General features: G+C 45.0%; 3 protein-coding genes across 4 annotated transcripts; 2 read left to right on the top strand and 1 right to left on the bottom strand.

Annotated features, from left to right (window-relative positions):
* Positions 1-206: 206 nt before the first annotated feature.
* On the bottom strand, positions 207-4,364 carry LOC100844168. The gene is made up of 5 exons (XM_010234585.3): positions 3,843-4,364; positions 3,671-3,755; positions 3,354-3,564; positions 702-773; positions 207-618 (listed from the first exon to the last, which is right to left on the bottom strand). The coding sequence occupies exons 1-5, from the start codon at positions 4,019-4,021 to the stop codon at positions 416-418; spliced, it is 750 nt and encodes a 249-aa protein (XP_010232887.1). The 5' UTR covers positions 4,022-4,364; the 3' UTR covers positions 207-415.
* Positions 4,365-11,020: 6,656 nt separating this feature from the next.
* LOC100844769 (transcription factor MYB59) lies at positions 11,021-12,714 on the top strand. Of its 2 annotated transcripts, none has more exons than XM_024459178.1 (2): positions 11,021-11,175; positions 11,296-12,714. In XM_024459178.1, exon 2 carries the CDS (start codon positions 11,706-11,708, stop codon positions 12,348-12,350), a length of 645 nt encoding a protein of 214 aa, XP_024314946.1. In that variant the 5' UTR covers positions 11,021-11,175; positions 11,296-11,705; the 3' UTR covers positions 12,351-12,714. The 2 variants fall into 2 exon arrangements, with proteins under 2 accessions (XP_024314946.1, XP_010232888.1); XM_010234586.3 differs by lacking the exon at positions 11,021-11,175 and having other exon boundaries at positions 11,182-11,549; positions 11,758-12,714.
* Positions 12,715-20,957: 8,243 nt separating this feature from the next.
* On the top strand, positions 20,958-22,089 carry LOC100845077 (agamous-like MADS-box protein AGL23). The gene has a single exon (XM_003567499.4). The coding sequence runs from the start codon at positions 20,958-20,960 to the stop codon at positions 21,864-21,866; it is 909 nt and encodes a 302-aa protein (XP_003567547.3). The 3' UTR covers positions 21,867-22,089.
* Positions 22,090-23,938: the final 1,849 nt, after the last annotated feature.

Genomic DNA, 23,938 nt, shown 5'->3' on the forward strand with positions numbered 1-23,938 from the left:
TTTGGTGCTGCGTGTAGTCTGTGTATCCTTATCTCTACTACTTTAGCAGCACCTCCATCGTTTCTGAGAATACAATGGAAATCTGGCAGCTCTCCTTCCATGTATAAGTAACAAAGAACACCCCCAGAAACAATTATTAAAATAGACAATTCAGAGACGACGACTCCCAGAATACCCTACCACAAATCCCTGAAGTCTCAGCCCCATGAGACATCCAACGGAACACATTTAAGCATAAATATTACAGAAATATCATTTCCAGTATATAAAGTTATTAACAGTGAGATAGATATCAACCTTAAGGAATGTATGGCTAGATGACCTGACACGATGTGAATATGAAGCACATAGTGATATAAATTACATAGGGCATTCAAACCGGACTGCCAAATATAGCTCCACCAAAAAATCTAGGTTATGCATGATCTAAGTGTGCTTTCCATACATTGTCCTTGTGATGGCCGAACTCGAATTCTCCTCCCAGGGGATGCAGCACAATGCACTTAGGATAGCACATGTGACATAACCTCTCAACCTTGCCACCACATGCACATGTCCTGGTCATAAATGGATCCGGAAGAAGAAACTGACGGTGGCATGTCTTGCAAACGCAATCCGCTGGGGGAAAAACACAGAGTTCAGGCAACAAAGAGAAAATGTGAGAGAGTAATCGTGCGATGCAGAGAGAGAGAGAGACATACATCCACCATCGCGACGAGTACCACACCCAAGACGAAAACCAAGGAACTTGTAGGCTTCAGTAACTGGTTCATCTGAAAACACGCGAAATGAGCAGATCGTATTCAGTTGTGAACATGGGTGTAAGTGTAATAGCAAACGACCTAACCAGGTGAATTTATCTATATTTCAAAAAATAAAAGGATAACACAGCTACAAAAAATCAGGTTTATCAATATGAAGTAACAACTTTTGTTGAATATCCATATCGTACTGGGAGCTTAGGTTGTGTAGGAAGTCTAATAATAGTGCAACAGCCTTTTCCGCAAGGAAATTAGACAGCACCTTCGTAATCTCTTTCCCAGCCCAGCAAAAAAGAAGGAAAAACAAATCATCAATTATCCCTATCCTAAACATGTGCATCATGCACCCCAACCTTCTAAGCATGATAGAATGCCCATCTCTATGTGCCGAGAGACAAGGCAACTACTACCTGCAATTCATTCGCACATGAATATAATCTGCACATAAGATTAAGTAATATTCAGGAAAGGGAACAAGTAGAATTACTGGAAGCAAATGAAAAGGACGACACACGGTTACACGGTTATAAAATTTGATCATCCCTCAGTTGCTGAACTAATGAAAGCAATGCAAGATAATAATGAGACTTCGGACTTGAGAGGATCACGTTGCTACTGGAGCTGGAAGGATCAGACATAAAGTAGGCAATTCAGACACTGGGAGGACTTCGCGAGGGAAAACAGGGAACTAACATGCCTAAATCCTAGGTTGGTTGTAGCAAGTAATGAGACGTATAACTTCTAGCAGGAAGGGTAGAGGATACACTAATCATTTGAATCAAGTAAGAGAGTAATGCATAGTGCATTCATTTTTTAACTTTCTTGCTTTCAAATATTCTGGTAAGTCCTAAGGTCTTCAAGGTAACCTAAGGAAGATGCACCAGAGTACAGAAGACGAATGTGGAGAAGAGAACGGAGAAATAGAGGGATTCATTTGGTACAACCTGTACTGTCTCGTAGGCCAAACAAGGTAAACGCACATAACGCAACAGAAGGGGCGCAGAGAACCATGCATATAATAAAAGCGGCCGCACTGATAAACTTCTCAGACCATTATCTCTACTACCTTATAAATTGAAGTTGGTGGTGGTTGTTGTGAGTTCACTCCATGTGATATCCACCACTGAATTTGCATCAAACGGCTTAGCCTATCTGTCGCTTCTTCCCTCAAAGGTTTTGAGCCGACAGGCGGACCATGCATTGTAACCCACGAGCCCCGTGTTTCTTCGCTCACATCCTTGTTCACTCGTCCCTCTTGCGGCTGTGCGACTGATCCGAATGGTACCGATCAGGACATGCCCCCCTAACCAGTATGGGGATTGTTGGAGGCGGTAGTATGGGGAGGCTGGTCAATGTTTTTATTTAGTTAGTGTTTCGAATTTACTATAGATATGTTGCTTTCGTTCATATTTGTCAGTTGGGTTGAAATACCAATGCAGTCTCCGTGTCTGTTAGATTGCTAAGCGCACAACAAAACTAACTTGCAGCACCAAAGCCATTTTTTTATATGCAGCTTCCCAATGGCACAGTTCTAAACAGTTCATATTACGTCAACTTCTGCATACCTTTTTCCTTTGTATAATAAATAAAACTGTATAATTGTATATGATGCATACAGTTAATGACGCAGTGCATAAGGCTAGAAACGCAGTCTCAATTGAGCTGTGGGCTACCATATTTTTGTATTTTACCAAGCAGAGGAGCATTGAGTTTAGTGGTAGTGGGCTGATACAATCGACATATTCGACGGCAGGTCACGTGCACTTCCTTTCGATATTTTGTAGGCTTAATATACGGAAACTACTGCAGGTTACTTTTGGAAGAGCAAGTATATTATGCTAACAAATGATACTATGTTATCTACAAAACAAAGGATATTATGATTAACACGATCGAGCATATATTTGAACTTTTCTACTATATCATTATAGTCTTATGGAAAGAATCTGAAAATGAACATTTTAGTATCTCAATAGGATCAGGTATTGGTGATAATTGAAAAGCTGTGTGAATACACGGTGGCGCAAATATATGTTTGGTATACGAACTAATGATATAAAATTTGGTTTGAATTGCTGAGATATTACTTTTATTTCAAAACACATTCTGTGGCCCTCGGGCACTATGCTAGTAGATGGATAAAGATTGAAATGAGGCAGTATTGATATGTATGCCGAGGAAAGGAGCATACAATGCAGTATTTTAAATCAACTGACCCGAGACGAACATAATAAACAACTGAATAATAGCAAGTTGAAGAATATTTTTTTTAAAGTAACTACACAGCCCCGTCAAAGCATAGGTCACTCATTCTTATCTTGTAAATGGATCAGGAATCTGTCAAATTTTTACAAGGTCAAAAGTCAACCTAAAGGAGTTTCAAACAATTTGTCCCCAGAGAACTTGTTTATAGATTAGTATAATACCATCTATTTTGAGAGTGGAATGTTTGGGCGTCTAGAATCAGCTTTCTTTTTTTCTACATGCCTTTTGACGAAAACCTATGTTCATTTTTGTAAACACACTGAATGAAAGGGAATAAGATCTTCCAATGCATGACATGACAAGAGACGCTAGGAAGCAGATGCATACCTAAGGGGTCGCATGTGACAACTTGATCGATACAATCTAAGCCAGCAGTGAGCTCAAAAAAGAAGAGAGTTCGTTGAGCGGGCAGGAAGGAGAAGCAGCCAGAGCCAGAGCGCTTCCGACGAGCCACAAAGTTGCCATGAGTCCACCAACGGAGATTGTTGATTATTGTGTATCTGGTCACCCGACCAGGAGCAGGTTCGTACTCATCGCCCTGATCAACAAAAACAACATGGAAAATGATATAGGCAATGTTAGCAAGGCAAAACAAAGATGATTCAAGAAGAAATCGGTCGAGTAAGATGGGAAGAACATATCACCGGATGGTTGGAGTTGTACCACTCAAGGCATTGTAGCACGATCTCGTGACTGACACCTTCGATCTGCGCGCGTGCCTCCCTAGTCCTGACATAGAACACACAGACGGGTCAATGAAACAATGGTAAAAAAATGTTGGATCGATCTAATTGGACAGAGGGGCCAATCGATTACCTGAGCAAATTCTTAAGCATCAGGTCATGCACCATCTCGGGATCCGGCCGGAAGATTTTGAACAGCCAGTTGCAGATGACGCTAGGCGTTTGGTATTCGGGGGGACGATAGAAGTTGAGCTCCTTGAAATAGGAGGGGGAGGGGGGGGCGGCGCTGCTGCTGTTGGTGTTGATCCCCATGCCGGCGGCCTTGTCTGCTCCAATCCGAATCCAATCCTTGGATATCTTGGCCTTCTTACCAAGCGGACCCGGCTTTTAGTACCCAGGCGGCGCTGGTCCGTCTCCGGCCAGGGGTCGAGGCTTTCGTCCGAATCCACGAAGGCGACAAGATTCCTCCGCCTCCGCTTCCTTCCCTGCTTCAATCATGGGTCTGACCGGGGGGATCTCCGATATCTCGGCCCTAGTCCGACTCCGACGAGGGGTTGAGTCTCCTCCTTCTCGGCCATGGCGGCGAGGATCCGAGCCGATCAGAACTTGGTTAGGGTTGTGGTTGGCTACGGTCTTTTTTTGTTTTGTTTGAGAACTGGGGTTGGCTACGGTTGCTTCTGCCGGTGTCTCTGGGCCGGAGATGGGCTACTGGGCGTGGGCTACTCTTGTTTTCCCTTTCCAACTTGTTTCTACTCCCTCCAATCCATAAAAAGCGTCGTCCATTTTGTACTAAATTAGTATAACTTTTATACTAAGTGAGCGATATTTTTTATGTATCGGATGGAGTATTATATAATACCCATGTTTTGTAAAGATTTTAATAATGGAGATGATTTTTTTGGCTACTATAATACTAACCTCCGTATCGAAATAACTGAAGCCGGACCTCTTTGCAAAAACCCTTCTTTGGTTTTTCATAATCAATCTGCAGTCCACTTCTTCAACAAATTGGGGACCTTGGGTCAACTTTGAAAAACTATAGGGGATTTTTTGCAAAAGTGTCATTATAGAGTAGAGGGGCTTTTTTGCAAAATGGCCAAAATCAGTTATATCGATACGAAGGGAGTAGATCTTTTAGGATGAAGATTTTTTTTATACTAGCCGTTTTGCCCGTGCGCTGCCACGGCACGCCTAGCGCAGCGTATTTTCAGCAATTCTCCATCATTATGCACTGGCATTTCGTCTATCCTTCCTTCTTTTGCACATTGAACGGTTCATGGTGCCATGTTCTATCCCAGCTACAGTTTGATAAAAAGGTTATGAAAAGCAGTGTGCAACATATACTCCGTAAGTAAAAGTCAAGAACCCTGTAAGACATTTACCACATGAACCGAACCGAGATAATAAATATATAGTCCTTATAGTTCATGCGATATTCATCCGTGATTTTTTCCTTGAGCTCCAACCCTTCTTTCTCGGTACCAACTATTTTGCAGATAATTTGACACATCTTGGGATCTCATTTGAAACTATAGTTCAGACAAGGATGGCAAGAATATATTAGAAGGCTTGAAATCTCCATGGATAAACCAGTTACTGCAGAAGGGATGAATAAGCTTGCAACAGGCCATTAATCACATCTACATGTTGCAGTAGCTAGTTGTTAATTCCCGTCAGCGGAGTAGATCTGATTGAAGGGAGAAGCCTGGTGGTCGGCATGCCCTTGCAGAGGAGAAGATGAGGAGGAACCCGAGTTTGGGGGTGGCCCCAGGCCCAGGCCATCGCTTGGGGACGACAGGTTGGGAAGACTTCGACCGCAGGGCTACGGCAGGCAGGTGGTTGTGGTTGCACAGGATGGAGAGCCAGCGTGAGATGTGGCAGGGCGGCGGGGCTCTACCGGGGTCGCGGTGGATGGCGACCTTGAAGGCGGCGCCGGAAGGGGTAGGGGAAGGTTACGGTGCCACGGCTCGCCTCGACGGGCGGCTCCTCATTTCCCTCGACGCGGCAGCATCCTCTATAGATGAGGGAGGCGCAGGGCAACGGCAGAGGAGGCGGCCGCACGGCGAGCAGGCGAGACGGTGGCTGTGCGGGGCTAAGGTAGAGCCGTAGAGCGCCGCAACGGCAGAGCAGCAGAGAGGAGGCGCTGTGCGACGGTTTTATTTCCGGGGCTAACGAAGCGGTACCGGGCAGACGAAGCGGGGTTTGACAGACGACAAAAACGCGTGGTGAAGGGAACGGTTCGTATTTTTTAGATAGGTGTAGATAATGAAGATGGAATATTTTTTTGTGAACATGGAGCATTTTATATGAACACATATCATTTTTTCATGAAGAAGCAATATTTTTCATTTAACATATTTTTTTTTAATAAATACAAAACATTTCTTACTATGATGCGGCCGTGTACTACGACAATGACACGCAGGAGTGCGTTAGTGGCTTCTCCGGTGCCGACCTGCTCAGCCTGGCCGACGACAGCACCGAGAATGGCATGCTCTTCTAGTACTGGAATGACTAGGCCATCCCGGCGACACCACCGCCGTGACTGCACAACCTGCTGATGGGGACGACACGGTAGGCGGCCGCCGCCACGCCGAGGCAGTTTTCCACCGCATACATGGACTCCATTAGCACCAACAGCACCATGTCGACGTTCTACTCCCTGGCACAGTGCACGTTGAGCCTGTCATGGCAAGGAAAAAAACGACCAATTATTAAATAGCATATCCATTTTTGTGTGATCCGATACTCGGGTCGTTGTCTCGTGTAGATAGCTAATTAGAGCATCTCTACCAGCATGAGAAAAACTGCATGAGCTCATTTTTGGGAGTGAGAAAACCAAAATTTTCCTCCTTCACAGTTTTCCACTCCACCAGCATGAGAAAAATTGCCTCCCTATTTTTCTCCTTACATGTGGGACCGCCTTTTCATTGGGTCACCGCTTATTCTTTCCCGTCAGTCTTTCTTTATCGTTTGACCACCCGCTCTCCATCCTCTCCCTCGATGCGCTTTCGTGTTGGGCGAGGCAAGGGGCAGCCGGTCACGTGAAGGGGTAGGGGACGGCTGGTTCCGTGCCCTTGCTTGCCGTCCTCCCGCTCAAGACAAACGAAGCATGACGAGGTGGGGGTGGCGAGGGACCAGGCGAAGGAGGGCGCAGGGGTGGTCGGGAAGGGCGGAGGTGGCTGGACTTGGGCGCTGGGCTGCAGCCCGGATTGAGGGTAGGGTCAAACATGGGCGCGCCGCGCCACAGGGAGGGTGGAGGAAGGCCGGGATCGGTGGTGGAGGGTTAGAGCACGGCGGCAAAGCTCCAACGGTGGCGAGGTAGGGGGGAGGCAAGGATGGTGGTGTTCCGGCAGCAGCAGGCCGAGCGGGAACTTTCCTGCTTGGCAGTTGGCGTGCGGGCATGAAGGAGATTTTTTTTCGGTGCCCAGAATCCCTATTTGGAGGGGGGAGGAGAGAGGTTTTTCCTCCCTCCCAAATTTTTTCTCATTGTAAACGTGTTTAGGGGAGCTGGTGGAGCAGTTTGGAGGAGAGAGAAAAAACTGTTATTTGTTTTCTCCTCCAGTTTTCTCATGCTGGTGGAAATGCTCTCAAAGCCTAATATGGTTTCTCCTAGGCGACTAGGGTTTCTTACTCTGCTGGCGACCTCGTCCGTTAGCCACTGTTTTACACCCTACCTTTTTTACGTGCTGTAATATCTTACTTATGGCAATTGGTAACATGGAGAATAACAAATGTAAGTGATATCATTCTATGACATATGGGATCAAGGTTCTCATTAGAGTTTTTTTGACACTATGAGTTCATGGGGGCCTATATGGGATAACTTAAATTAGTCAGGTCTACGGGTTGACGGGTTTAGGTTTACCACCTCCATATATACCGCCTCCGCTCTACCCTTGGGCCTAATTAAGTTTTAGCCATTTATATACCCATGCTCTTTTTTACCAAACCCTCATCTGATTGATGCAGATATCCATTGCCATCTGGAATTCCACTTTAAACAAGAAAGGCCGCATGGTTTCAAAGGCCCACGAAATGTCGCAATTGTTTAGAAAAATAATAATAATAATTCGATAATTACTTTTTTATATCAATTTTTTTTAAAGAAGTACAACAACTATGTGCAATTTTTTTTTCAACGTGACTTATAAGAGTGAGCTATAGTGTTTTTGCCGGCCGGAACAAGCAGACGATGTGTGATTGGTGCGAGGTATTGACTCAGTCCTGAACGGCACATTTTTTTCGTTTTTCTTGTTCTATACTGATTGTGACCTAGCATAAAACAAGAAACTAGCTAGTATGCGGTGCCCATCAGCAATGGCTCGTGATCGATGGTTTGTAAGGTATATTGACTAACTTGCTGCTGAAAGCAACATGCACAGGCATCCTCATGGTGATGTCGGCAACCGCACGTACGTAACGGAGGTCAACAGCTACCAGGCGAACCTTGCCGTCCTTCTCCCGCTACAAGTCACAACCATGGTGTCCTTCCTGCTCCTCGCCGTTAGCTTCCTCCTGATGCCGCTGTCGGCAATGGCAAGGGCGCCGGTCTACGGCAGCGGCGACAACTACACGGCCAACAGCACCTACCAGTCCAACCTCGCCGCCCTCGCCGCCACGCTCCGGAGCAACGCCTCCTCCACCCCGCTACACTTCGCCATCGCCACCGCCGGCCGCGCCCCTGGCGCGGTGTAAAAGTGCGTAACGGTCAAAGGGTTGTCTGGTATGGTGTGTCATCGGAAGGTATCGACGTGCGTGCAGACAAGGTGACATGTGGTCATCTATGTATCTCGACGAGAAAATTAAACTTGGCGTGTAGTGGGACCATGACCAGTTTAGTTGAGTTCCTGCGTGAGACTAATGGTGTGTCTAGTTTGCCACCGCAGGGGGGCTCGGCAACTTGCTGCTGATCTGGAACTATCAGATACTGAATGCATTTTGTGGTAGTTAATTCCTGGGTTGTGGCGTCGCATTGTTTTTGTAAGTGGAAGCAAATTTGATGCGAAGGAATGAGTTTGTGTTTCCGAGAAGAAATATGTGAATAAACCAATTCGCCACATCAATTTTGATCTTCCTCGATTCAATTATGCAAACTGCAAGAGACAAATACCGGTATGTGTTAGTTTAAATGTTCAATTTTTAATGTGCCATTATTGTTGGATTTGCTTGATCAAAAGACATCAATTTTCTCTTGCAATTGTTGTAATGAATAGATCATGCCCGGTTGGCAATGTCAAATCACAAGACCAATGACGTATGTCGTATCTTTAATTCCTTACAGTCTTACTATGCCTATCGTTAAAAATAAATGGCTGAATTTACATGTTTTTTGGATGCTTTACTCTACTACAACGAGTGTAGAGATCAACACTCGTATTAGAAGTAAACTGCTAGGTGAAAACATAATGGATCGTGGACCGAAAATATGTATGAATGACTTTCTTTTTACTAAACTGAAACCAAAGTTATGCTTGCCTGAGGCCATGAGCATTTTCTAGCAAAATATTTAGATAATTTTTCAGATCTTTAAGATGAGAGAATTGAGAGTTAAATTTGTCACAATTCTGAAATATCCAGATGGTGACCCTAACACCACTCCCGAGGAACTTTGCACACCTACACTACTTGGAATATCGCACTTGAGAGAACTTAACACTTTATTCATAACTAGCAAAGAGCCTGTGCTTTGCTACGGAACCACAAAAAATAATTCTGACAATCCATATAATAGCTAGATTACGGAACAATGTCATTAAAGCTCGATGATGGGCTTTGCTGGATTTGAATTTTAAACCAAATCTCATGAAAATTGGAGACATTTATTGTGCTTCTCTAGCTTCTGTCTACTGTATTTCAAATGGGCCCACGTGTCGGTTGGTATTACTGAGGAGACTCACCCATAGAAAGTGAATTGACGACTACCAAGTGAAATCTTTATAAGTAGGTAAGATATGTCAATGTTGGCACAAAAATCATTTTATTGGCCACCAAGTGAAATCTTCTTGTTGACCCCCTATTTATACTTGTACATGACCATTGGATGTATGACATGTGTCATCATCCTATCAAAATTATTACAAATATTTATTCTCTAGAGAATTCTCACTTACTGTTGAAACCTGCCTTAAGACTTTCTATGGTAAATAACATCCCTCTTCAAATAATCTCTCGTCTTCTAAAATACTAATAACTATATGTACGCATGCATGCCCACGGGAGGAGTATGAGAGGGTTGCAGGTGGGCTCCACTTAAGTCCCACTTCTAGTTCATTTGGTATTTTGCTAGTTCAAAATTTTGGCTCGAAATTTGAACTAAATTGAAAAATTGAACTAAAAGTGGCACGTAGGTGGGAGCCCACTTGCAACCCAAAGCATGACTAACCCCAAGGGCCAAGATGGAGGGGCCAAAGTGAAACGAATTGGCTGGCTTCCCACGGACCAAAAGGCCACTTAGTTATAACAATCCTGGCTACTATACTCCACTTATCCTGCAAATTTAGCTGAGCTAGCATGCACCGACGACACCACATGCACAATATGCATGGCGTATATATACACCTACTACCTATATATAGTGGTACATGCAATACCTCTTGTGTACACAACCTCGTGCGTATAGATAAATAATCGAATTAATTCAGTTTCTTTGGGATATCTTGACAACTTTGTAATGAATTTAGAGCAATCGCTTCCATTTTTGTAAAAGAAAGAGAAGTTACAAAATAAGCACCAAATTGTGTGTTAAGCTTGATGGCCACTGCATGCATGCGCATATATGATGGATGGATCGATCAATGTGTACGTGTGTGGGTCAGTGATGCGATTTGGACCGTACGTTTTGCACACCACATATGTACATGTACACTAGCTACAGGTAAGATTAGCTAGGCCGGACCGACGGGAAAGAAAGAAAGAAAGAAAGAAAGAAAGAAAGAATTTGGAGATGGAGACGTGTTCATGAGTGACAGATGCGACAAATGAGTACTACGTCATGGCGATCGAGAAAGGAAGGATCGAGAGGAACGACAAGTGGCTAGCTGCTTATCTCTAGCTATCAAATGGAAATGGAGGGCCAGCCAGCTTGCTACCACGGATGAAAATGCATTGCGTATATGTTTCTAGTAAAATGAAGCAATCATGATCGATCAGCAACAACAACGACATGATCGATAAAAATAGCTAGCAACGCAATATTCTATGGTAGTACATCGCACTGCACTAGCTATAGCCTTGGTGCGATTAGAGAGATGAATGGGCATTGACATCAGCGTCCACCACAGCTGGGCCGGCCGGCAGCTTATCGCTATCTATCCAGTACTGCAAATTCAAAAGGCAAAAGCTATTTTGTATGTGGAGAGCTTTGCAAGAGGAGCTACCACCTACGTCTGTCCATTAGCTTATAAGTCGACAACCGAGACCCGGCTATAAAACTGGATCCAGTGCACCTTATCTACGATCGACATGTACACTTCCTTCCATCCCGTTTCTTCTTCCTAAGCTTGTCGGCCTCTTGATCGATCCCACCACGAGCTAGTCACTTCTTCATCTCTAGCTCTTGGCTTTGTTGGTGTGGCTGTCTGCAGGTCGTTGCTGAGGATCTAGCTAGCTCCAATTGAGACCGATATTAGTTGGACGATGAAGCAGACTAGTAAGCAGCAGCTGGGGAAGACGAAGAAGATGGCGATTGAGGCAGGGAAGAAGAAGAAGGAAGAGTGCTTATCGGCAGCAGCTGGGGTTGTCCGTAAGGGCCCGTGGACGGAGCAGGAGGACATGAAGCTGGTATGGTTCGTGCGGCTCTTCGGAGAGCGCCGCTGGGATTTCTTAGCTAAGGTCTCAGGTTTGCAAGGTGGAGGGTGAAAGGTTTCTCCCCATCCATGCATATATCTCGAGCTCGATCGATCGAGCCATGCGTGCATGGATGGGGGAAACCATGAATGAAGCTAGCTAGCCATGATCTGTCCAAACTAACACTCTTATTGCTCTCTCCGCCGGCATGCACCTTTGTTGTGCTGCTGTCTTGTATTTTGCTACATCTGAATATGCAGGGCTGAACCGGAGTGGGAAGAGCTGCCGTCTCCGGTGGGTGAACTACCTGCACCCGGACCTGAAGCGGGGGCGGATGAGCCCCGACGAGGAGCGGCTCGTCGTCGAGCTCCATGCCAAGTGGGGCAACCGCTGGTCCCGCATCGCCAGGAGCATGCCCGGCCGCACCGACAACGAGATCAAGAACTACTGGCGCACCCACACCCGCAAGCTCAAGCACAAGCACCGGCACCACCAGGAGGAAGAAGAGAGCACCAAGGTCGCCACGTCAGCATCAGCTTCCACGTCCACGTCAGCAGCCACGACGTCGCCGTCCTCCACGTCATCGAGCTCCGACGTTGAGGTCGTCCAGGAGGCGGCGAGCAAGGAAGATGAGCAGCAGCAGCTGCTGTGCGCCGGCACCATGGACGACGGCCAGCTGCTCTGGAACGACGACGGCATCGACGCGTATGCCAGCTGGAGCGGTGCCACGTCATCGATGATGATGGTGCCTTCTTCGCCGGTGTGGCCGTGGGACGATCACTACTGCTGCCCCACGGATTCTCTCTGGGGCCATGATGAGGTCTTTGAGTACAAGAAGATGCTCCACTCCTGATCCTCACCATCCGCCTTTCTTGTATTATTACATCATTTCTCGTTAATTCATCTTTAATTAGTTAACTGCATATGCATGCTAGCCAGTCCAAGATATTGCATGCATGCATGTGCCTTTGCATGCCTTTTGTTTACATGTAAGATATAGAGTGATATACTAATAACTGCATGTATCATATATATGTACGTGATAGAGCAATTAATAATAACTACATGTATATGCATATATGCATATATGTATTTGTCTTAGTTAATTGCTAGCTAGCTCCCTGATGTACATGTAACTGAGTATAAATATCCAGTGTGTACTATGAGTTTCGAGAGTGGCATGAGAATATTATGACAGACTTGTATATGTACAACGATATGATCATGCACGCATACAGTTAAATATCTCGTCTCTTTTCTATCTACTTGTATGAAAAATAAATATTCGACATACATATATGGACGAAACAGATTCATGACTTTGATACCGATCCAAGTATTCCAAATGATTCCCGGCCGGCCGATTCAAACAGAGAGACCTAACTAGCCTATCATATATATAAATTGATGTATACGTTATTGCAAGTATAAATATTTGGTTAAGCATATTCGATCAAGTGTATTTCACAACTAAAGAGAACCTGCATCGATCAGAATTGTATTCGCTAGCTGATCGATCAATTAAATCAAACTAATTGGTATCAGCCAATCGATCGACTGCAGGAATCTAATAATTGCATGAACAAGAACCAGAACCTCATATACCTGGAGATCGATATCGATCCAGGCATACAAATTAATGCAAGCAAGTAACTCAAGATATATGCTGAAAGACAAAGAATATCGATATGGTGATCAGACTGGGCATGTCCCTGTCTATACTTTTTCCCAGCATCTACTAAACGAAAGAACTATTTTTCCTTTCCTTTCCTTTACATGGCCCAATATTAATCATTTCAAACATGAATATATTCTCCATCTCAAACAGTATTGCTGAATGCATTGGTGGCTGCCTCTGATCGATGATCTGCATGCATGCTGGGAGAGAAACATATATCCAGTGGGTGATCGATCAATCTGGGTTGCAAGTTGTGGGGTGAATAGAAGAAACTAACATAAAGTGAGACAGCGAGAGGGCAGGACTCCAAGTGGTTGTGATAAGGGATCAATGGATGCATGGATGGAGTTTATAAAAATGGTGGTGATCAAAAAGGTTTGTGATGATAAGGAGCCAGCATCAGCATCAGCATCAGCATCAGCATCAGCAGCTAATTAATAATATTGTGTTTTTGCAAGATTAATTTGTTGCATGCTGGCTAGTATTATCTTGGTAATTAGTTTAACTTCACGTGGCTAGCTTCTAGCTATAGTGCTTCATCACTTAACCTCTTTAGTTTAGTGGTGCACTGTGTTGTCGTCCTCTAGCTACAGCTTGTACATATATACGTGCTACCAAAGCGTGCTAATTAACCCAATCTTGACAAAAGCGTGCTAACCTCATCTTGACACTTTTTCTCCTGGACCCCAGGATATATATGCAGAGATAATACTACCCAGGATTCTCATATATACGATCTCTCTAGATATAGTAGATGTCACTCAAGGGCACTACTCTTTTTTTTTCCGTTAAATTCTCGGCCCTGTACTACACACCACACGCCCTAAAGCAAAGCAAGAGTACAATATGCATATCAGTCTACTAGTTTAACGCTTGACAAAATGGATGTGCGGCCAGCAGCCCTAATTCGGGTACACCCATCGCTCCTAATTTTGGTAGGTCGGCTAGGGCCAAAACAGTCTATATATGTTCGATTTATTGCTTCGATGAGAACGGTTCTGACGATGAAACGGCAATGGTCTCACAGACGTGGCAGTCCAATCAACACAATTGTTTTTATAAAACGGTCCAAAAATTAAGGGTAAGATAGATTAAATGGATCCTTGCTGCTTACCTGAGGCCGGGCCGGGGTTGGTGCACGCCGGCCGATCCGATCGATAGATTAATTTATGGCCGCCGAAACCATTACGATTGGACGATCGATGATGAGGTTATCCAAAATTTTATAAATCATCTGCAAAATTAAGATCAGTATCATGGAAGTACGTACGTATCCATTCCACGTCAAATCCAAGAAGATTATCTCCTTCGATCGATCCCCTTGTCCGATCCCTTGATTGCTACCCTGTTTAATCAATTAATTCCACAACACTAGCTGATGATCAGCACTTTAGTTGCAAAGCATTGGTAACTTTGAAAAGTGATTGAGAGAGCATGTAGAGCGCTAGAACACCTTTCATCTGCAGTGAAAAAAGGAACTTTATCTCATATGTTTACAATATAGTTGGCCGCAGCTATATATGTACCTATGATACTATATATGATTTGACCAATGACACTACTCTGGACACAAGGACTATGTCATGCTTAACTATGAGCAGTACGTGTGGCTTATATATCTTGTCACCACTAGGAGCTAGCCAAAAGCAACTAACGTTTTCAAAGTGCAATGTACCGAATGCGTGAGGACTTAATATAAGATGATAATAATAACCAACCTCTAGCTAGAGATAAGCATTATGCCCTGGTAATGTTATCTAATGTGTAATCTTATATACAAGGAAAAAGAACAAGTAGAGAGAAAGAGACACGGTCACCAAGTAGTAGCACTAGTGGACGACATAGAAAATCATTTTCATGCAATGCACTAGCTAGCAATCTTTCCTTGTCACGCTGTTGATCTTATTTTTTTTGGGTGGATCACTGTTCATCAGAATTGACTCGCGTGTTATAGTGACTAGCAAAAAAACCCGTGCGATGCTACGGAACAACGAAAAGTGTATCAAGCACGAGCCGGTGGAGGTGAAATCTGGACATCGATTTTTCGATTGGATTAATTTCCATACTGAGATTGATACCGAGATTTTTTGTTTGGGTTCGGATTGATTTCCATATTGAGATGGATACGAAGAATTTTGAATTTCATGCTAAGGAGATTGATTTATTTTAGAACTGTTCGTATTATGTTGTGACAAATTTGGACCGTACGATAACATTCGGTAAATCTAAACCGTAGAATTTCTGCTACTGAAATCGTGAATAAGGCGGGAGGAAAAGAAAATAACGGACAGTAGCATATTGATTGTAATTTTATCGAAGTTGACCGACCAACACCGACCAACGGCACCCACCCATCACCGATTCCAATTTTATATTTAATATATCGTAATAGATAATAGATTTCATCCAATCCAAGTGAAGTATCAGGTTATGGACAAAAACAGCAGCATATGTAGTTTCTGAAAGCAAAGACAAACTAAACATTGAGTTTTAGATGAAGCTTCTTTATTGGTCTTTGTTGTGTTTTCATCCTCAGGTCTTCACATTCATATTGGTTTGGATATTCCTTATAGAGTTTATGATATCCAGTACACCGGCAGGCATGTTGACTTCGCATTCATTTTTCTTGAATGTCAGTAGCTTTCCCAAAATTTGTTTCCTTAGCTCGTATCCATCCTATACATTGTGAGATCAGCATGTCATGTGTAAAAAGGATAACAATTTAATGCTTATGATATTGACCTTTAAAAATGGCAGATTCAATTTTTCGTCCTCATGCGGACATGAAGAGGGTAATAAGATAACCAGACGATTCCCTATAACATAAGAATAAAATTAGTAACCAATGGCAAAATATAATAATGTATCATACATATTGAGTAAAAATGTTACCTGTTGTGAATTGGAATATTATTTATGATATGGTGGTGCCATAGGAAAATATTTTCATTCCATGTAGACCCAGGGCATGTCTTTGACATGGCTTTCGGTAAGTGTTCAGCAATTCATTGAAGTCTGGGCACATATTTTGTATGGGTTGCGTTGATAGATGGGGTCAATAGGAGTAGGGTCCAAAATGTAGACAGTTCTGGTATCGTTAGCTAGTACGAATAGAATAAATCCATTGTTGGATTGTATTGGAATATGAATCTGAAATAAGATTGATATTAGATGTATAGATTTAAAAAAATCCCTGTGTTGACATGTACATGAAAGTGGCCTCACCGTTTTGCAGGATGAAACATTATATTTGATACCAGGCCAGCTAGGAACTGAACATGCTAGCCGTTCCACATCTAACTTTTTCCGGTAGTTTGGATGTCGTCCAAATCAGTAATCATCTAGGATGTTATAATATACATATAAGTGTTTAGAAAGGTATGAGCAAATATTTAGCATGTATATAGACACAAAAAATACAGTTAATGTAAGAAATTACCCAAAATCGCATGTTAAGATAATGTTTCGATATCAATCTATTTCTTTTTTTCAGTGTTTGGATATCGTCAAACATGATCTTCCGTACGACCAAATTGAAGCAATCACGCTCCATGGGCAACTTTTCATTTAGCATTCCTTGCAACCTTTTGAGAGTCAAACTTATTGTATATGGGCAGAGCTTTGTACCCACACTTTCCTGCAAATCATTATCACAAAGAAAATAAGATAATGTATATTTCTTTTTCTGAAGAGTCTTCTATTACTACATGAGCACATACATCCAGTTCGGTCAATGCATAATCTACAAAAAGATGGAATCAATAGATTGGCGTTATTTCTTGACAATGAAAACCGTAGGTAAAGAAGTATAAAAATAATAAGTGAATTTTTTACCTTGTGGGAGATAGTCATATGCCCCATCATTTATATGTTCAGATTCATCTGGTGGCTTATCATGATCTGCTGAAACGGTTTGGTTATCATCACCCTCTGAATTTTTTTCTTCATTCGTCAATTCAGAAACTGGAGAACACGTCGACTTGGTTGTTGTTTGGCCAGGTAGCAATGAATCACTACTTATCTGATCTTCTGATTTTGATCCAATTGATTCAGAATTTTCAGAAACCAGAGATGATGCTGAGACGGAAGGTGATGGCAATTGATCATCCAAAATACCTGATTCAGAACATTTTGCTTTTTTTAAAGGGCGGTTCTCAAAATCCTCAAAGGTGGTTGTTTCAACATTGTGATCCATGTTCTGCAAGCACAAGAAAAAAAAATAGCTTGAAGTTAACATAACTGCTTCTGGAAGCACTTTAAGGTCATATATGCATGAGTCAACAATTTAAACCGTTTAAAAGCAGTAGAATCAAGAACATAAATATACTTCAGATAGTTTGAGCAAGAAAAACAGTAGTTTTACTCTTAGTTAACTTCCACCATCAACAATTCCAGTATGTCGCATAAGAAGAAAGCAAGAAGATTTAACATGAACACGACAATGTAAGAAGCCTGTACGAACTGTAATTAACGGAGAAGCCTGTACGAACTGAAATTAACGGCAGATGCTTAACAAGATCTATCATGTACCTTGTGTGGAGTTCGGGCCGCTCGGTCTAACGAAACTTCGGGCGAGAAGTGTGGCGAGAAGTGTGCAATACTTCGGGTGCGGCAATTTCGATCTGGTTAAAACAGTTCAAAAATTAAAACTTCGGGTGATCTGGTGTTCTGAAGTTCAAGGGAATCGAATACCTTTTGTAGAACGGGCAAAGGATTCCATGGCACCCGATTGCTCGAGTTCTTCTCGGATTCTCCATTGCTCGAGCTGGTCTCGGATTTGGCTGCCCCTGCTTGTAGCGTGTTGTGACGTGACGCATCCTTTGCCGTGTGGGAGGAGAAGGAGGAGGCGGATCCTGCCTCTGTTGAAGGAGGGGGCGTTTGCCGTGTGTGAGGAGAAGGAGGAGCCAGATCCTCCGTGTGGGAGGAGAAGGAGGGGGCGGATCCTGTGTCGTGTCGGAGGAGCAGGCGGATCGGCAGAGATCGGGGCGAGGGGGAGAGGAGGAAGAGAGATCCGGCCGAGGTGGAGAGGAGGAAGAGAGATCGGGGTGTGATCCTTTGCCGTGTGTGAGGAGAAGGAGGAGCCGTATCCTCCGTGTGGAAGGAGGAGGAGGAGGCAGGACACCTGGACTCCTAGCAGCAGCTCCTGGCCACCTGCCACGACGCCTGGTCCCGCGCACTCGCCCACTTCGCCTCGCTCGACCAGGACGTCGCCGCCCGCTCCGCCTCCCTCGACGAGGCCCTAGCCGCCGCCGACGTGTCCACCTCTGAATCCAGCACGGCGCTCGACGCTCGCGAGGCCGCCGTGCCCGTGCGCCTCGCCGAGGCCTGCGAAGCGCTCTCCGCCGCCATCGCGGAGGCCGAATCCGCCCCCGCACCGCCGCCCGCCGACATCCGTGGCGCTCTGCGATGGATATGCCGCCGCATGGACGCTGCCGCGCTCTGGCGCTTCATGGCCTCGTGCCGCAGGGAGGTCTCCGCCATCCGGGTCCCCTCCTCCTCTACAGCAGCAGCCACCAGCCTCGAAGACGACCTCCGTGTGGCCGTGCAGCATCTGCTTCTTCAGATCGGGTCGGGGAGGATTCGGGGGCGAGGTGCAGAGGACCGATTGGGCGTGCGAGGGGAAGAGTGGATAGGGGTTGGGCTCAGACCGGTCGGGCCGCGTGATTTTGGTCGTGCTGTGGTTGGACGACGGACGTACGGCGACGACGCCCACACCATCACTACCGTTTCGAATTTAATAATGGTATAGATAGATATAGATAGAGTAAATTAATCTGGGCCAGTCAAACCACAAGGACAAGAAAATCGGCCCATCACGAGATTAATTCTACCAGGCTTTGCTTACCTGGAAGATTGAGGCCCTTTAAGGGCCACGCAGACATGGGAAGCCCAACACAACCAAGGGCTTTCCTCCCTAAAGAAAAAAAAAAGCAATTTATCATGGCGTTGTTTATTTGGATGCGGAGACAATATCCACGATCTGGCCCGTCTCCACCGTTCACAAGAACCTGCCTCAAGACGTGTATAATAAGATGGATGATGTCAGTCTTTTCTCAGCAAAACTATATAGAATATTCACAGATATGATAGAGAAAGAAAAACGTTGTGTGCTGCCAATGAGGCCAATAATTCCACTAGCTCTAGCACTTTTCCATGTCCAATCCGTCGATGTGGCATGACCTCTTCTTGCATCATAACTACAACCACTCGTCATCGCCCCGGCCCCACTCCTCCGCCAAGTGTCAGCCTCATGAATCGGCTTGCTTTGGCTTTTTCCCGCTCCTTCTTACGAAACACACAGTTTCTTCCGACAATTAATGACCCTAGCTGAATCGGCCTTTCGCCCATTAACATTAATTTTCAACTCTTCGTTAATTCCAAATTACATGTGTACCACCGACGAGTTGGAAACAAGGCAACAAGTTTTTTTTTTAATAGCAAAAACAAGGCAACAAGTAACGTAAACCTATCTTATGCAGGCAAGCTGGGCCCCTTAGAGCACGGAAAGCTCACTCGCTTTCTTGCTTGCTGAAGCAGACCTAGCTGGCCTCCTCGTTGTCGATGCGCTTGATCGCGGTCTTCTGTCGGCCCGTGCTCGGTCAGCGACGAGAAGGCGCCATTGTTCTCTCCCTTTCGTCTCGATCTAGCCACTACTACAACCATGTCCTTCTTCCTTTCCTTCTTGGAAGGAAATGATTGTTCTATGCTAGTTTGTGTGCGTCTAATGTCACGTACGGGTATGGGCTCCTTTTGTAGGCCCGGGAGACGGGGTTGGTGATAATGGGCATTAGCCACGTGCATGATATTTTGAAGAATACTATGGGTTGTCAGATGACCGTCAATTCATCCATCGGACGGTCAGTATTGGATACCCAGGATTCCAAAAGATTCCAACGTATCTAAATCTACGTATGTGTCTAGAACGTACTCTAGATACGTATATATGTACGTATGATACGAGTGGTAACTGTGAGCTAGCGGATGCGCTAATGGCAGTCAATTCTCGCAGGTTGTATTAGTCAGGGACTGGATCAACTTGTTGCTAGCTAGCTAACGCTCACAATACAATTGCCAACACGCAATTAGCAATTCCCATCACTCCATCCTTCAAGCCCTTCCCATTACGTCTTTGATCTTGATGAACATGCAGCTAGCATTAGCAAATACGTACCATTATGCATGGAAGGCTAGCTAGCTAGCTGCACATTCATCAAGATTCGGAATAATGCACGTAAAAGGGAAGGAAAGGCCGGAGTAATGAGAATGGCTAATATATATGTGTGCGTTGGCAAATGGTATTATGCGCGCATTAGCTAGGTAATTAAGCAGCAAGCTAATCCATTCCCTGCCAAATATAACCACATGCGGTAATTAACCGCTGACGTCAGCGCATGCGCAAGCTCACAATTAACCACGCGCACACAATTACATGTACATATATAGATACGAAATCTTTGACACATACAAAAGTAGAAGTAAATAAGTTTCGCAATCTTTTAGATCCGGGACATCTTACGTCGGCCGTCGGATGGACGGACGGACGGCGATCTGACAAACCATAAAGATCCTCGAAAAATATCATTTCACGCGGTTAATAATGACTCATTACCACCTACCTTAAACCGTAACCTCCCGCGCCTATATAAGCAGCCCCTCTACCCGGACGTTAGGCAGATCACAAAGTAGCTTAGAACACAAGCCTTTCCTTCGTCTGACAAGGAAAGGCAGGAAGGGAAGGATCGCACGTAGTAGCTAGGTCTCGAGAGGAAAAGGAGTGAGCAAATGGCGCCCACTCGCCGCCGGCCAAGCATGGGCCGGCAGAAGATAGCGATCAAGCGGATCGACAGCGAAGAGGCCCGCCAAGTCTGCTTCAGTAAGCGCCGGGCTGGGCTTTTTAAGAAGGCCAGCGAACTTTCGGTACTGTGCGGAGCCCAAGTTGCCGCCGTCGTCTTCTCCCCGGCCGGTAAGGCGTTCTCCTTCGGCCACCCTTCCGTCGACGTCGTCGTCGACCGCCTCCTCGCCACCCTCGCCGCCAACAACACTCCCGGAGCCGCCGCCGCCGCCGCTTCTTCTCTGGGGGCAGAGGAGCAGCAGACGCTGCTGGAGCTGAACAGGGAGTACGGGGAGCTGAGGGCCATGATGGAGAAGGAGAAGCTCCGCAAGGAACGCGCGGAGGCGGAGACGAAGAGGCTTCTGGCGGAGGGGAGTTCCCCGGCCGCCGCGTGGCTCGACGCCGACCTCGGCGACCTCTCGGAGGCCGAGCTCCTCTCCTTCCAGGCGTCGCTAATGGAGGTGCAGCGCCAGGTCCAGATCCGCGCCGACGGCGTGCTCCGGGAGGCACTCAACGCCGACCGCAACGCCGCCGCCGCCCGCATCATGGCGCCTCCTGCTCCGCCTCTCGCCATGCCCGGAGGCTTCGCCAACAGCGTCTACGAGGTCGGCGGCTCTTCTTCCAATGGCGGCGGCTTCGTCAACAACAACAATGGCGTTGGAGGAGCCGTGGAGGAGATGATGATGAACAACATGCTGCAGCAGCAGATGAACATGATGGATCTCATGGCGCCGCCGCCGGGATTAATGGGCCACCAACTTCCTCAGGCTACGCCCGGAATGGGCTTCCAGGAGACCATGGATCTCCCGCCGCCGGAGTTCGGCCCCGACGGAGGCTTCTTCGGCCCACCGCCCTACTGATCGTCGTCGTCGTCCAAGAAGAAGAAGAAGAAGAAGAAGAGAAGAGATCTACATGCATGCATGCGTGCATGGACGGCGAGATCGAATGCCACGTGGCTGGCATCGATGTGTATCTTTAATTTCTGTTAATGAAGTTATTACTCAGTAGGTTTTACTTATGGTATACACACCTTTTGTACTGTATCCTTCCATTTATGGATCGGAAGACTAGTATTTCTATTAATTGCCTTTACTATTTCGTTAAGTGTCTCAAATTCGGAAATATATACAAGTATGTATGATGCAATGTCCGAGCTGTCTTGTTAAATCTTTCCTTTTTCAAACAATGATGACGCGTGAAATTAATAGGGGACAATGCTAATCCGAGAATAAGTAACAATGACGCGTCAAATTAATAAGGAACAATGCTAATCCTGAGCTAGCCACTAGCTAGTAATGACTAAAATGGCAAGAATTAAAAGATTGCCAGCAGGAAATTTAAGCAAGGACTTAGCTAGCCATTGTTTAATTACCTGCTGTCCGTCTTTAATTATTACCATATTGGTCCTATGCTAGCTACCTAGCTCCCAATATTAGCATCGCAAATATGTTAGGTATTAATATACACGCATTGCATCATATACTAATTCCATATATTTCTCTAGAATTTGAGACATATACTTTTAGAAATCAATTTATTATCTACCGTACTAATCACCTTGTCTTGAGATGATGGGTGGCAAGCAGCTAGGAAAGAAATCCATTGACTATTGACTACACGTTCCTGTCCCGCGACTCACACCTTGACCACGCCCCACCCAAAACCGTACTTCCCCTGTCACGGGGACAAAGTTTTGCCCGACCCCATTTCCGTTCCTTGTGGACCTGGCCATGACACAAAGTACCACGACGGTACTAGCAGAAGCAATTCAATAGTGCAGAATCTATGTACATAAGCATGCATTTTTATCATGAATACATGGCTAACATCGATCCATACTTCTATATATTTCAGATATTTTTATGAATCAATTTATTATCTACCATACTAATCACCTTATCTTGAGATGATGGGTGGCAAGCAGCTAGAAAATAAACCCATCCATTGGCTATTGACTACACCTTCATGACCCTGTGACTCACACCTTGACCACGCCCCACCCAAAACCGTACGTCCCCTGTCACGTGGACAAAGTTTTGCCCGATCCCGTTTCCGTTCCTTATGGATCCGGCCGTGACACAAAGTACTAGCATAAGCAATTCAATAGCGCAGAAACTACGTACAAAAGCATGCATTTTTGTCATGAATACATGGCTAGCATCAATACATACTTCTATATATTTCAGAATTTCAGATATTTTTATGAATCAATTTATTATCTACCGTACTAATCACCTTATCTTGAGATGATGGGTGGCAAGCAGCTAGGAAAGAAACCCATTGGCTAGTGCTACACGTTCCTGTCCCCGCAAGTCCACCTTGACCCCGCCACACCCGGCCAACCCAAAACAGTCCCCTGTCACGGGGACAAAGTTTTGCCTGACCCCTTCTGGACCCGGCTGTGACACAAAGTACAACGATGGTACACTAGCCGAAGCAATTCAATAGCGCAGAATCTACGTACAGAAGCATGCATTTTTTTATCATGAGTACATGGCTAACATCAATGCATACTTCTATATATTTCAGAATTTCAGATTTTGATATGAATCAATTTATTATCTACCATACTAATCACCTTATCTTGAGATTATGGGTGGCAAGCAGCTAGAAAAGAAACCCATTGGCTAGTGCTACACGTTCCTGTCCCCGCGAATCCACCTTGACCCCGCCACGCCTGGCCCACCCAAAACAGTCCCCTATCACGGGGACAATTTTTTGCCCGACCCCGTTTTTCCGTTCCCTGTGGACCCGTGAGCAAAGTACAACGATATATGATACACTAGCATGCATTTTTATCAAGAATACATGATCAACAATCACCTAACCTAACACAACTATATTTTATTAAAATACATGAGAAGTTCAAAACGTACTCACAAGGCTTCGCCTCTTATGAGCGATGGAAGGAGAACTCATAATTGCAGAAGTT

Source organism: Brachypodium distachyon, chromosome 2 (genome assembly GCF_000005505.3).
Source record: "Brachypodium distachyon strain Bd21 chromosome 2, Brachypodium_distachyon_v3.0, whole genome shotgun sequence".
Lineage (NCBI taxonomy): Eukaryota > Viridiplantae > Streptophyta > Magnoliopsida > Poales > Poaceae > Brachypodium > Brachypodium distachyon.